General features: G+C 45.1%; 1 protein-coding gene across 1 annotated transcript in view; it reads left to right on the top strand.

The window, feature by feature from the left end:
- The window catches only part of Rcl1 (RNA terminal phosphate cyclase like 1), a 45,231-nt gene that overhangs the window by 30,675 nt on the left and 849 nt on the right, over positions 1–13,707 (top strand). Inside the window, exons 7-8 of the mRNA XM_041661463.1 lie at positions 1,094–1,250; positions 4,206–4,309. Of these exons, the coding sequence (XP_041517397.1) occupies positions 1,094–1,250; positions 4,206–4,309 (261 nt within the window). The remainder of the gene's footprint in view (positions 1–1,093; positions 1,251–4,205; positions 4,310–13,707) is intronic.

Genomic DNA, 13,707 nt, shown 5'->3' with positions numbered 1-13,707 from the left:
GTTTGAGGCCAGCTGGGGGCTACATAACTGTCTCTAAAAAGAAAAATGAAATAAACATAATTATTCTTCTAGTTTTTCTGGAATCATTTTGGCCAGTGTTCTGGATATAGAAAACATTTTGAGAACAGCGTTGAGCACTGTTGCAATTGTGTATGGACTGTGCCATTGAGAAAGCTTTTTGAGGGGTGTATTTACTTTGCAATGGACAAAGTTCATTTCAGCATCAAATCTGGCAGATTTGTGGAGAGGTGCTTCTTTTTCTTGTTTACGGGCTGGTTATTTATTTATTTTCCATTCTTCTGGCTAAATTGGTTGTCATTTTTTTGTGAGGTCAGGATCTTAGGTGCTTACCCAGCATACTTCCAGTTCCTGGCTGTGGAAGCTTCCCTCCACAGGGAAGCTTGCTTATTGGATGCATGAGCCAGCTGTGGTCCTGGACAAGATGATTAGGTTTTAGCTGTTATATTGTAGAAACCATGGCAGAGACCACAATGCTAGCTCATTGACTATAGTTAGTTAAATTCTCATTTTAGTGCTTTCTCCAGACAAAAGTGCAAAGGTGGAACTCCTTTGCCTCTTCTGGTTTCATGCTTGTCATTATGGAAACATCTAATATTTCTCAGGCTTTGAAGGCAGATGGTTGTAGTAAGTTCTGAATGGGCTCTGTAGTTGAGGGTCGAATGGACACTGGAGAACTTCCTTAGACTCTGGAATCTGTAGGGCCTGCATTTGAGACTTACCTTTGTCACTTTTGAACAGAGTGGACCTGGTTCAGGCTGCTTATTCCCAGCATATTCTCATTCGTGAAATGAAGGCAGTGGTAACTTCTCAACAAAATTGAAATAGCCCTGGTGCATGCTCGGTACCTAGAAGCCTGTTGACATCATATTCTGTGATCGTTATAAACACATTGAGAGTCTTTGCAAAAGGCAGGGAGGGAGAAAGTACGAGATGGAAATGCAAACTTGTCTCTTGCCTTGATTCTGCTTTGTGCACCTCGGTAGTCTTATTTCTTTAATGAAGAAGGCATACCCGTCGCTGTCTGCTGCCATGTGTGCCTTTACTTACTCAGTGTCTGCCTTTGAATCACTAGGTCTCCAGGCTTTGGACTGTCACTGGTGGCAGAGACTACCAATGGTACCTTCCTGAGCGCTGAACTGGCCTCTAATCCCCAGGGCCAGGGAGCAGCAGTTCTTCCTGAGGACCTCGGCAGGAACTGTGCGAAGCTGCTGCTTGAAGAAATCTACAGGGTATGCCCCTGCCTCTGCAGATGTGGGGAAAGGAGCAGTCTGAAGAAGGGAGCGGATGTCTTTATAGCCCTCTTTATTCCTTCTAAGCACGTACACTAGCGAGCTAACCTGTGCTTGTGCACTAGGTGTTTAGAATGCACTAGTTTGAGGGGTTCATTGAATTAGTCCATGAGCAGAGATCTGTTGGGACATAGAACAAATAGGTTTTAATGGAGACAGGAGAGAAATGGAGCAGTCAGAAAAGTGAGTGAAGTTCAGTAGGACACAGAAGCGGGTGAATGAAGTGAGATGGAGACCGGCACACTGACTTCTCATTCTCTCTCTCTCCCTGTCTCTATCCTCATCTGTTTTTATTTTATGTGCATGAGTGTCCTGCCTGTATGTATATATGTGTGTCACATGCATACCTGTGCCTGCAGAGGCCAGAAGAAGTTGTCAGATCCCCTGCAACACACAACTCTGAGTCACTGTGTGGGTATTGTGGTTAATCTTGGTTCTCTGCAAGAGTAGCAAGTGTTCTTAACCACCATGCCACCTCTTTAGCCCTAGGGGTATTCTCTTTTTATGCCCCTCCTTCCCCTGCGCATGCACCAAACATTCTTATGGACTCACCTTCAGATTTGTCAAGGTAGAAATCTGGATTTACGTGGATAATTTGCAGTATTTCTAGAGTACTGAAGACCATCTAGAGGAGACCCAGGCTGTCACAGCATGGAGGAGGCTGTGTGAGAACTGGGCAGTGGGAAAGACTTCAGCCAGTTACCATTTTGCATCTGCCGTTCTCTGGGTAGATGCAGCACAGGTTGACTGCATTCTTCGTGGCCACAAACTGTTGATCACAGGCACAATAAACACAATCATAAGTGAGCACACATTTCACTCTGTCATGTCTGAGGTGAAGGAGGTTGTGGGGGAAGAGAAGATGCTGGAAAAGGAAAATATGTTTCTAAGGGAGCACGTTATGGGTACAGTCCGCAGAATGACCACACAGTAGAGGATTGTTTAACATTGCAGTTGCTCACCTGAGCCAAGCCTGGCATTGAAAGCTGCTCAGTGGTCATGTGACAGAACGTCGGCATTCTCACAGTGGCATCAAGGGGACTGAATTGCTTCAGAATTAAGTAAGCACTGGTCCTTAGTGGCTGTTTCTAACCTAATTAAAGCTGGGAGTCTCCTGAAGAGCATGGCATAGCCTTGTGCTTGCTTCTGGGAGCAGGGAAGGCAGGAAGTGAGGGCCTCCTCAAGACATGGCCTGTCAGGAATCTTGTGTAGCCAGGTCTGGTGCAGGGTTTTTTTTTTTTTTGTTGTTGTTTTGTTTTGTTTTGTTTTTTGCCACATCAGCTCATTTTTGATGACAGATTTAGCATTGGTTTTGAAAGACAAGTGATGATTAGATATTTGTGGGTAAGTAATGGAGCCACCGATTCACCAGTTACTCAATCATGGTTTCATTAAATGTTCTGTCTGTATGTTGGGTTGGGTAAAGGTATGGTGATAGCTGTCTGTCTGTCTCTAAAGTACTTGTTGGCTTGTATAGGTCTTCATTCCTGACCTCGTGGCTGATTTGTCCTCTCTGACTGTGGGGACACTTCTGTTCCTTTCTAGTAGACCGTGGGAGAATGAAAAACCTTGTGTTCCAGAGAAGCTCAGCAGGAGTCCATGGACACAGCTGGAGTTTGGGTTTCATATCTCATTAATAGCAGACTCGAGCCCTGGAGTAAAAACATGGCCGACCAGTTCCAGGAGGAACACATACATCCTGGATTAGATATTGGATTCTTATCTTTTATTGAGATCTTTTAAAAGCCATTATTCCTCAGCCAAATTTGTTTTAGTCACTAAGAAAACTTTGTGTGATTGTCTCTAGTCTTTAGTAAAAGGATGAAAATACACTGCTTTTTTGACCAATTCTCTGTACGTCTGTGGTGTGACATGGGTGATAAAAACCCTCCCATCTGAAGATGCTCTTTTTTTTAAAAATCAGAATTGTGAGTCTCTGACCCAGCTCCTTTTGCCCGTGGGTTACCATGCCCTGCTGGTTCTGTCCTGTTCTGTCCACTGCCCTGCTTTCTTTCTTTCCGCCTCACCTCACTTGGCACTCCCATGGGAGCTGCTCTCCTTGTCTTCAGAGGGGCCTCTTTCCCACATCCTCCTCAGCCTCCCTCTCTGAGTCTGTGTTTCTCCCTCCAAACTTGGGCTTGGTCTCTTTCTGTCTGTGAGCAGAGCCCCTACTCTGACTGCTTACCTTCCTGGAATACAATGGTATTTGTGAGCAGTTAGAAAAGCCCCACCTCAGGTACTGCTCACCCCTCTTTATCCTGAGAGTACATGTGTCTCTGTAGAGCCTGGCCGCTTCTCATTGGCTGTGGGCCATTCCACCATGCTGCTCTTCTCTTCTTTCCCAGGCCTGCCTATCCCTCCAGGCCATTTCAAATGCCTGCTTCTGTTGTTGGTCAAGTAACACCCGTGTCTGTGCCCTCACATCTTGTCTTCAAGATGCCGCCACCCCTCCTTCCATGTTATCCTGTACATGGACCCTGGCATATTTACTGTATTAAGATCTCTTCAGTACCTAATCCAAGTCAGCTGAGGATGGTGCAATAGCAGCTTGGTCTAGGAAGCAGGCGGAAGAGAAAAGTTTAATTTTAGTCAGGCTCAGGAAAATGGAACAAGAGCCGTGAACCAATTAGTTTTGTTCATCAGATTTCCTGTTTTGCATGGAAAAGGAGCTATTGTCCTAAAAGTTTGCTGAATGAAATGAAAAATGATTCTTGTTCTTTATTAACTTGAGCGGGATGGGTTTTCAGAAGGCCAACTACCTACGAGTGTTTGCACTTTAGTCCACTATTCTGGAACCTCTGGTATTCTGAGTGTCTCTGCTCCTCTCTCTCTACCTGTTGGGTCCCTTTTTCTGGTTTGTACTATGACTAATCATTAGAGTGTTTGTGTTTACAGGGCGGATGTGTGGACTCGACCAACCAAAGTCTAGTTCTGCTGCTCATGACCCTTGGACAGCAGGACGTTTCCAAAGTGCTGCTGGGACCACTCTCCCCCTACACGTAAGCTCTTTTCATTTGGTCTCATTGTTCTGTTCAGTTTGATTTTCTGACCAACAGAATGACAAGGTGTGCAGTGTGTAGCCTGTGACCACAGCAGTGTGCCTGCTTGTGTTGATCTTTAACCAGCCACACTGTGACTGCTTGCCGGCTGGTGTCTATTTAGTCACACATGGGTTTGTGCCTTCCCTTCTTCCGTGACAGCGTTCTTACTGTGGCAAATGGGCCATTTTTCCAGTGATATAACATATTAGCTGGCTGGGAGAGATAAATTCGTAGGAATGGAACCAAACCAGTTGGGAAGTTACCGAGGTGAGTTTAGGCAGTATCAGGTGGATATTAGCAGAAATTAACTGCTAAGGTATAAAAATTTGCACACTCCAAGAATAGTAGCTAGCCAGAAGACTCAACTTACAGAGCTCAAAGCGAAAGAAACATTTCTAGTCAGGAATAAATGATCAGGTTTAGAAACAGGCGTGTGTGTGTGTGTGTACACGTGTACATGCTTACAGACTTAAAGATAGCTGTGTGGTCAGCTAGGGTGGTAAATTGGGGGGGTGCAGGTAGATCTGAGACTGAACTGTCCTTTTTCGGTTATCATGGTACCGATGCTGTATGTCTGAAAGGTACAGTACTGTGATAACTGAAGAATGGTGGTGCCATCACGTTGGGGGCGGCGCTTTGGGAACTGGAAGCTTGAAAGAGATTCTTTTACTTTTCGAGTTGGCAGTGTAAGTTTTTTGGAACAGAAGATGAGAGAGAATACACTGTTTTAGCAGAAGGGGAGACTGGTGAGCAGGACCTGAAAAGCCACACTGATAATATGTGTAAAGTGTTTCACAGGCCAGGAAACCTAGAGTTGAGCAATCTGAGTGGTTAGCATTGCTCAAAGAGAATGGCGCTGGGTCATTCAGAGAGGGGATAGGAGCACAGCACCCCTGGTGCAGGATTCGCCTCCCATCAGGGCTGCATGAAGCAGCTGGTGGTTGTGTGAGCATGCTGGGGCTGTCAGCTTCTTAGCTGGCCAGTGCTGTGTTCAGCTTCTGCCCCAGGGCAGTGGAGGCCTTGTGGCTCTCCTGGAGACAGCAAGAGGCACTGTCTCAGTGTATGTGGTCCAGGGCTTGGGCCTTGGCAGAACATCATGTGAACATGGAATGTATGTTTTATCTTTTTGTTTTATTGAAGGTTTTTTTAAGAAGTTGTTTCTGGGGAGTGATTCGGTTTGGATCTGGGGTCTTGTGTAATCTTTTAATGTCTGCAGCCTCCCTGGAGACAGCTAGGATGTGACTGTTCCCTCCTCACTATGTCCTTCACCATATAATCCTTCAGATTTTCTTCCTTCTTCCAGAAACCTAAAATTACTGCAGCTCCTGGGAAAACAGTAGTCTGCTCTGAGTGGAGATTTAAAAGAGTAGACCAGATAGGAGCATTCTGTGCCTGAAGATTTGGGCCTGGGGCATGGCCACACACAGGGGCTTTTCACAGGGTGGGAAAGTGCCCCACAAACCCTCCCCCCACACGCATACCCCACCTGCCCCAAGCACTTAAGGTGTAAGCAAGCAGAGACGAAGGAAAGGGAGCTATGATAAGAAAAGACGTTCTGTGCTTGGGACCCTTTTGTTCTTAATCTTGTGGGAAGTTCTAGCATCTCAGAAAGATGAAGGTGAGTATGGGCCCTTACAGGCATAATTGCCTGTATCTGTTAATGGGACAGGCTCCATGATTCATCGTGGGGATGCGGAGTACCATGTGCGTTTTATTGTGCCATTAAAGTCATAGTAATACAGTTTTTGAACCTCACTTTCCTCAAGGAAAGCAGAAAGAAGAGAATTCGTTTGGGAAAAAAAAATGTGTATTTCTTCTGGCAGTTTGTGTGTGTTTGATTCACAGCAGTAGTGTCTTAAGTGACATCTTTTTTTTTTCTTGAGAAATACTGATTTTATTGAGCTATACATTTTTCTCTGTTCCTCTCCCTTCCTCTGCCCTCCCCTTCAACCCTCTCCCATAGCTCCCCCATGCTCCCAGTTTACTCAGGAGATCTTGTCTTTTTCTATTTCACATGTAGATTAGAGCCATGTATGTCTCTCTTAGGGTCCTCATTGTTGTCTAGGTTCTCTGGGATTGTGTTTTGTGGGCTGGTTTTCTTTGCTTTATGTTTAAAAACCACTTATGAGTGAGTACATGTGATAATTGTCTTTCTGGTTCTGGGTTACTGTTTTCTAGCTCCATCCATTTGCCTGCAAAATTCAATACATTGGGTTTTTTTTGTTTGTTTGTTCTTTTTGGTTTTTTGAGACAGGGTTTCTCTGTGGCTTTGGAGCCTGTCCTGGAACTAGCTCTGTAGACCAGGCTGGTCTCGAACTCACAGAGATCCGCCTGCCTCTGCCTCCCGAGTGCTGGGATTAAAGGCGTGCGCCACCACTGCCCGGCGACATCGTTATTTTTTTTCTGGTGTGTAGTACTCCATTGTGTAAATGTGCCACATTTTTCCTTATCCATTCTTTGGTTGGAGGGCATTTAGGTTGTTACCAGATTCTGGCTGTGACAAACAGTTCTGCTATGTTGAGCTATGCTATAGTTGAGCACGATTGAGCATCCTTTGGATATATACCCAAAAGTATTATTGCTGGGTCTTGAGGAAGGTTGTTTCCTAATTTTCTGAGAAATCACCACACTGATATCCAAAGGGATTGTACCAGCTTGCACTCCTAGCAATGCAGAAGTGTTTCCTTTTCCCCACAACCTCTCCAGCATAAGTTGTCATCAGTGTTTTTGATCGTGGCCATTCTTACAGGAATCTCAGAGTTGTTTTGATTTGCCTTTCTCTGATGGCTAAGGATATTGAGCATTTCCTTAAGTGTCTTTCAGCCATTTTAGATTCCTCTGTTGAGAGTTTTCTGAGCACCAGGACTAAGAATGTTTTCTCTCTGTGTTTAGGCCCTTGTGAAGTCAGGGGAGCTGTGTCCCTTCCTGCCCTGTTCTCCCTATTGCTAGAGGAGGTTGCTATTTCCGTCCCTCTGTACTATTTGAGAAAAATAGTCTACATGTTTGAAAAGTCTAGAAGTTTGAACTTTTTGAGGCCAGACAGTTTTTCTCAGTAGAATAAATATTATTGGATATAATAGACTTGTGAAGGAAATCTCTTTTGAATTTGAATATTGCTGGCTTCCAGTTGGTGACAGTATTTCTACCCTGTACCCACAAGCTTAATTTATAGTTTAGGGAGAAATTATACTTTATCTAGGAGTTGAAGTAACATCCACAAATTATATATATATATATATATATATATATATATATGATCAATCAATCATCAGGTGTCTTAGAACGCTCAGAAATCGAGACAGAAGGTCAGAGCTGGGCTTCGGCAGTCTGTGCATAGGCCTTGGAGTCCGACCTGTCTGGACTTAAGTTCTGTCCGTGCCACGCAGCCCCAGGGAGGCCTATGTTGAGCATCTCCCAACCTCTGTCAATAACGTGGATGTTTGGGTGTTAGCAGCATTCATGGCACCACCTGAGGAGCTCATCCTGCCTGGACCCCCCTTGTCTTATCCAGTTCGTTCCCCCATCATGGCACTTTGGGCACCAGGAGGTAAAATGAGCTGTCCATTAGCTACCGAGCTGTCTCTAAATCTTTTACTTTTAAGATTGCAGCTGACTCCTAGTCATACTCCTTCACAAACTGTGCGTTCTTATTTATTCCTCCCCAGAATCGTGCAGGGAATGTTTGCTTAACAGACGTGGTGTTTACTGTGAGTAGAGCACTTGTATGATTGGTTTTTATTTTTATTCTTTTCTATTTCTGGTACTAGAGAGCAAACCCGGTAATATATGCTGTTCAGCCAAGCAAGTGCTCTGCCACTCAGCCAGAGAGCCTCCACCTTCCGATAATTTTTTTAAAACTACTTCTTTACTTCCTTTATTTTTTTGAGATTGTAGTAGAATTACATCATTTCCCTTTCCTGCCTCCAAACTCTCCCATATACCCTTCTTTGCTCTCTTTATTCATGGCCTCTTTTTCCATGAATTGTTACATACATAAATGTGTACACACTATTCCTAAATACGTAAATGTACTCTGTTCAGTCTGTATAATGTTACTTGTATATCTGTCTTCAGGGCTGACCATTGGTATTGGTATTGGATGCGCCCTTCCCTGGGGAAGACTTATTTCTCCTGTTCTCAGCGTTCCGTAGTTATCTCTAGTCTTTGTACAGGGCTGAGGCCTTAGGGGCCTCCCCACGCTCTTCCACTTTACTGTGTCTGTTCTTCTCCTTGTCCAGCTCATGCTTAGGCAGCCGTGTTGGTGACACTCTATGGGTGTAGCTTCTGACATTTCTAGAAGATAGAATCTCCTTTGGCTCTTAAAATCTACGCTCCCAACCCCCCTCTAAAACGTTTCCCAAGCGTTAGGTACTAGAATTTTAGTCATATCTATCAGCTGGGACTGGGTTCCACAACTCTGCGCTTTGATTCGTCATGGTTTTCTGTAATGGTCTCCATCTGCTGCAAAGAGAAATTCCCTTGATGTGTGAGGACTATATTTATCTCTGAGTATAGGACAAATATTTAGGATGTAGTTAGGAATTAATGCTGGTTTAGAAAAGTGGTGGTTATCGGTTCTCCTCCAAGACCCACAACTTCATTAGCCCTGGATAGTTGAGTGGGTTTCCAGGACCAGGCATGGTTTCTCTTGTGTTAGACAGAAAGATGTCCTTTTACATCTTTTAACTCATGTAGTTTTCAGCCTAACCCTGTGTGAGTTGACAAGGAAGGTGCCGTTGTGAGCATCATCTTAGATGATAAGACATGTCACTTGCCGAGGTCACACAGAAAGCAAGTGGGGTTCTGACTGGGACAGTTCTATTGGGGGTGCTGCTTCTCTTCCCACTGTTAGCTCATGTAAGCTGGGATCCCGTCCACTGTCTCCAGCTTCTGCCACACCTTAGACCATGCCCCTTTAAACTGTAATAATGACTTCTTTCCTTTAGTTATGGGAGTGCTGAGGTGCAAAAGCCTTTTTAAACCTCAGCTGCTCAGGGCTTCTTGCGCATGTGGCTAAGCACACCTGTGTGACAGTCTCCTGATTATTGGCTTTGCTGCCTGCCGGGAGCCCCTGCAATGTCTTGTCATACTTCTTAAATCTCAATCTGTTTGCATTACAGTAAGATAAAATGGCACCCGCAGCCAGCCTGGTTCTGTTTCCTGTTGCCTCTAACCGAGTTTAATAACGTTATTCTCTGAGTAGAGCTTAAATGTTGTTGGCATCAAATACACCACTGATCGCAAAAGCTTCCGTGTACTGACTGCAGGGGACCATGGGAAGCAGTCTTTCCTCCTCTCAGATCTTGTCCCTCAGGCTCAGAGAGAACCCTTACACCTAACATGTCGCTGAAGCTAACTCTAACCCCCATCCAGGTTCGAGAAACCTGCTGGATTGGTGGAGCAGGAGGCAGGATTTTCTGCTGAGTCTAGCGAGTGGCCAACCTGTTGCTGCTCTCTCTCCTTGTACTTCCCAGGGCACTTAGAGGGGCTGTGTCTGAACCTGTTCGGTCCTGCTTGTTGGGATTCTCTGGGCAGATGGTCCTTACCTGTTGACAGTGGCAGTGGGAACAACCAACCTTTGGAAATCTACAGAGACAATTATCTCTGTTTCCAGAATTCTCTGAAACCTGCTTGTCAGATAGACTGGAGTCTTTCATAGAAAAGTCTTGTTTGTTTTGACACTGAATCACTTAGTTCTGGGGGAAAAAATAACACTGCAAGTCATAGATCCAGTTGTCAAGTGAAGAATTAAGATTCTTTATTTAAAAGTTGTATAAAACTACAGTTGCCTGGATTGGCTGACCTATAAGAAAAGCTGCTCCTTGCTCTAAGGTCAGTTTTCCCTTTGTTAAGGAAGCTGTTTGGATTTGATACATCCCTGGTTATTTTTCAACTTCAGTTGCTTTTGAATACCCCAGCTACAGAAGCTGTGGGGAGGAGGCTGGAGATGAGAGAAGGCCGTTCTTATACACACCTCAATCCCATCCGGTATAGCCTTCCTCAGACAGCTTCAGCAGTTGGCAGAAGACCATGTAGAAAGCCCAAACAGCCTTTGCTTTTCTCAACTGTTCCAGAAGCTACAAATCCCTCAGGGCTGCACACACACAGGCCCACACACTCAGTTCTGCATCCCGCCCACCCTCCAAGACACCAAACAAGCTGAAGTCCTCAGGAGTTCTGCCAGCTTGTGAGGGCATCTGGTTTTTTGAGCACAGTTGAATGATTCAGAGTGAAGTAGCTGGGAGAGACCCAGAGGGATGCTTGCCTCAGGCCCGTGTTGGTATACCACAGCAGTGAGGGACAAGTTTCCCTTTGGCGTGCAGAAGAGGAGGGAGGGCGGGCCTGCTGTTTTCCGTGCTGTTGCCAGCTGGAAGTTTGGCCACAGATGGGGCTTATTTATCTGTGGGGGTCATGTCTTTGTCTTCTTTTTCCTCTAAGAGAGGAAGGTGGTGCGATGGATAGAGAAAGGGGATGGATCCCATGGTCAGTAAGACCAGAAAGCCAGCAGGGGGAGAACTGACTTCCTTTAGTGACCAAGAATGTTGAAGTCATTTCTCAGTTACTTCTACCTAACTCTTCAGTTCTCTTTGGTACTTCATTATTCAGTCCCTTCAGTAGCACAGAGAGCGTCATGTATGCACCGCAGATGACGTGTGCAGGGGTCGGCACAGTTGTGACAATAACAAGTAGTTCGTAAGCAGGGAACACTGAAGTCCACATGGGGGGAAAAATCACACAGATGGGTGTTACTGCTGAGAAAGGCTCCATGGAAGAGTTAACAGTGGGCTTGGATTATGAAGATGAAGCCTGTGTCTTTTGATGGAGGGACAGCAAAGTAGATTTTCCCTGAGCTTAGGTAGCTTAGTGATTGGTTCCTTTCTTGTGACATGCCAGGTAGCTCAGATGGGGTGAGTTGTTCAGCCACCCTCTAGTCTCTTGGTATCTTTCCCCTGCTGTGATGGGATCAGAAGCAGGGGAGGCTCATTACCACAGCAGGCTTTATCCTTACTTTCATACATAATTGACGAGGGCTAAGACCCAGGATCAGTACATTTTTTAAAAAATCTCATAAATTTGTATTTATTTAAACAGCCATATCTTAGTATAATTTACATGGCCATACAGTCTACCCATTTACAGTGTACAGTTTAACAGTTTTTAGTATGCTCATAAGAGTTGAATAACCACAGTCTAATTTTAGAACGTTTTTATCACCCGGAAAGAAACCCTGTACACATTTGTGGTCTCTGCGCACTCTGCCCACTCTTGCAGCTCTCTGCCTCATGATGGAGGTTTGTTGTAGTTGTTGTTTTGCTTTCTCAAGGCAGTGTTTTTCTGTTTAGCCCTCGCTGTCCTGGATCTCTGTAGACCAGCGTGGCCTCAAACTCATATAGATCCGCCTACCGCTGCCTCCCAAGTTTTGGAATTAAAGACATGTACCACTAAACCTGCAGAAATAGGGTTTTTATTTTGATCATTTCATAGAAAACAAGTCATATAATGCGTGTGTGGTACTTCGTGACCACCTTTGACTTAGCACGGTTTTCAAATCTTGTCCATGTTGTAGCATCTATGTAACATAGCACTTTATTTAGAAAGCTGGGTAACATCCCATTGAATTTGACACATTTATTCTCTCATCAGTGGTGGCCATTGGGTTGTTCCTGCTTTCGGCTCTTATGAACAGTGCTGTTACAGATGTTTGTGTGTGCGGCTGTTCACTCTCTCAGGCGTGTGTCTAGGTGGTGGGTCATACCTAGCTCCTGCTTCACTTTGAGGGGCTCTCAGAGCCCGTGAAGCACTTTGTTCCCGCTCCACCACGCTTGTGACCGTGTGGCTTTCTTAGTGCTGCCGTCCAGCTGAGCATAAGGTGGTTTCTTCTAGCGGTTTTGCCTTTTCATTTCCCGGATGGCAGGAGATCCAGAGCCTCATTTCACGTGCTTGCTGCTTACTTTTCTTTAAGGGGATTCTACTTGGATCTTTTGCCTGTCGTTTTAATTGCTTTCCTCAATTGTAGTGATTCTTTATCTTTTCTCTTACTGCTGTGATTTTGGTGTTTCTGGCAGCGGTTGTTAAACTGCTCAGTATCTAACAGTAATAAGGTTTACCCTATGGTTTCAGCTCTTACCGAGGCCTTTGAAGTGCTTGAGTTCATTTTTGTGTGTGATGGGAGGAAGAGGTAGGCACAATTCTTTGCTTGTGAATAATCAGTGATTCCCATATCATTTATATAATTTTTTTCCTGATCAAGCTGTTAACTTGGCCTTAAATTTGAGGGTTTGTTTCTTGACCCTCAGTTCTGTTCCACTGATGTGCACATCCAGAATCAGTATTTTTTAAGTTCCTTGGGCAATCCATGTGCACTTAGAATTGAGTGGCTGCTAGGGAGGTTGGCTGGGTCAGGAAGCAGCACCCCACAGGCGGCGTCTCGCTTTATTGCAGATGAATAGGTGTTTCTCTTAGCGGTGTTTCTTCAGCTTGCTTGATGAGACCCAGCAGGGATGCTTGGAGTAGTAGATTCCTGGCCCTTTGCTCTGACAGCACAGAGTGAAGGAAGGAGAAGAGCATGCGTTTGCGTGTGCTGTGAGTCTAGGTTTTTCCAGGAGGACACTTCCTCCAACTCCTAGGAACCTCCTATGTATTTGGTGAATGTTCCAGGTGAGCCAGGTCATACTGAGCTTATCAGGGCTGCTGTTTGAGGTCCTGCAGCCCACCTGAAAAACTGCTGCCTCAGGTCCCCTTGACAGGAACGCTGTTCTTTCTCTTATAGGGATGGTAAGAAAGAGCCTCATGAATCTTTGACAGTGTTCACTGCGAGCTCCTCCCTGGTGCCTTCTTTTCCATTTGTCTCCTGCTAACTGCACAAATGCAGCTGTTCCCTCTGCTAGGCGAGGGCTCTTCCACAAGCCACATCCGCAGCCTCCCTTCTCCTCTGTTGCTTTATTTAAAATTCTGTAACTGTTGTTAAAACTGAACTTACTTATCTAGTGTATGCCAGCAGATGGAAACTGTCACGGGGAAGCATTTCTTTGTTCATCCTTTCATTTGACTGCAGGAGCCCTAGTACCAGTGCCCGTAGCTAATAGAGACACTCAGGAAATATCGTTGAGACAGTGGAAGGCAGTTCTGGAATTCAGTCTCAGAAATAGTCTCTGTTCATCTTTTTTACCCTATGAAGCTTTGACTCGTGGAGGTAAATGTTGTACGGACCACTCAAAGTTACCTCCATATTTATGTCCCCTCTAACAAGCGTGTGGAACCAAGCGGCTGGGTGTCTGCACTAACCTTTAGCCTCTGTTTCCAGCCAACTTAACCTTGCTGGGTCATGTGTCTCTGCAGGGTGCTCTAGTCCTCTT

The sequence above is a fragment of the Microtus oregoni genome, unplaced genomic scaffold (assembly GCF_018167655.1).
Source record: "Microtus oregoni isolate MIOR12 unplaced genomic scaffold, Mior012 000012F_ref0000307, whole genome shotgun sequence".
In the NCBI taxonomy this organism is placed as follows: Eukaryota; Metazoa; Chordata; class Mammalia; order Rodentia; family Cricetidae; genus Microtus; species Microtus oregoni.
The sequence above is the reverse complement of the archived record's forward strand: the minus strand, read 5'-3'. Positions and strand labels throughout refer to the sequence as shown.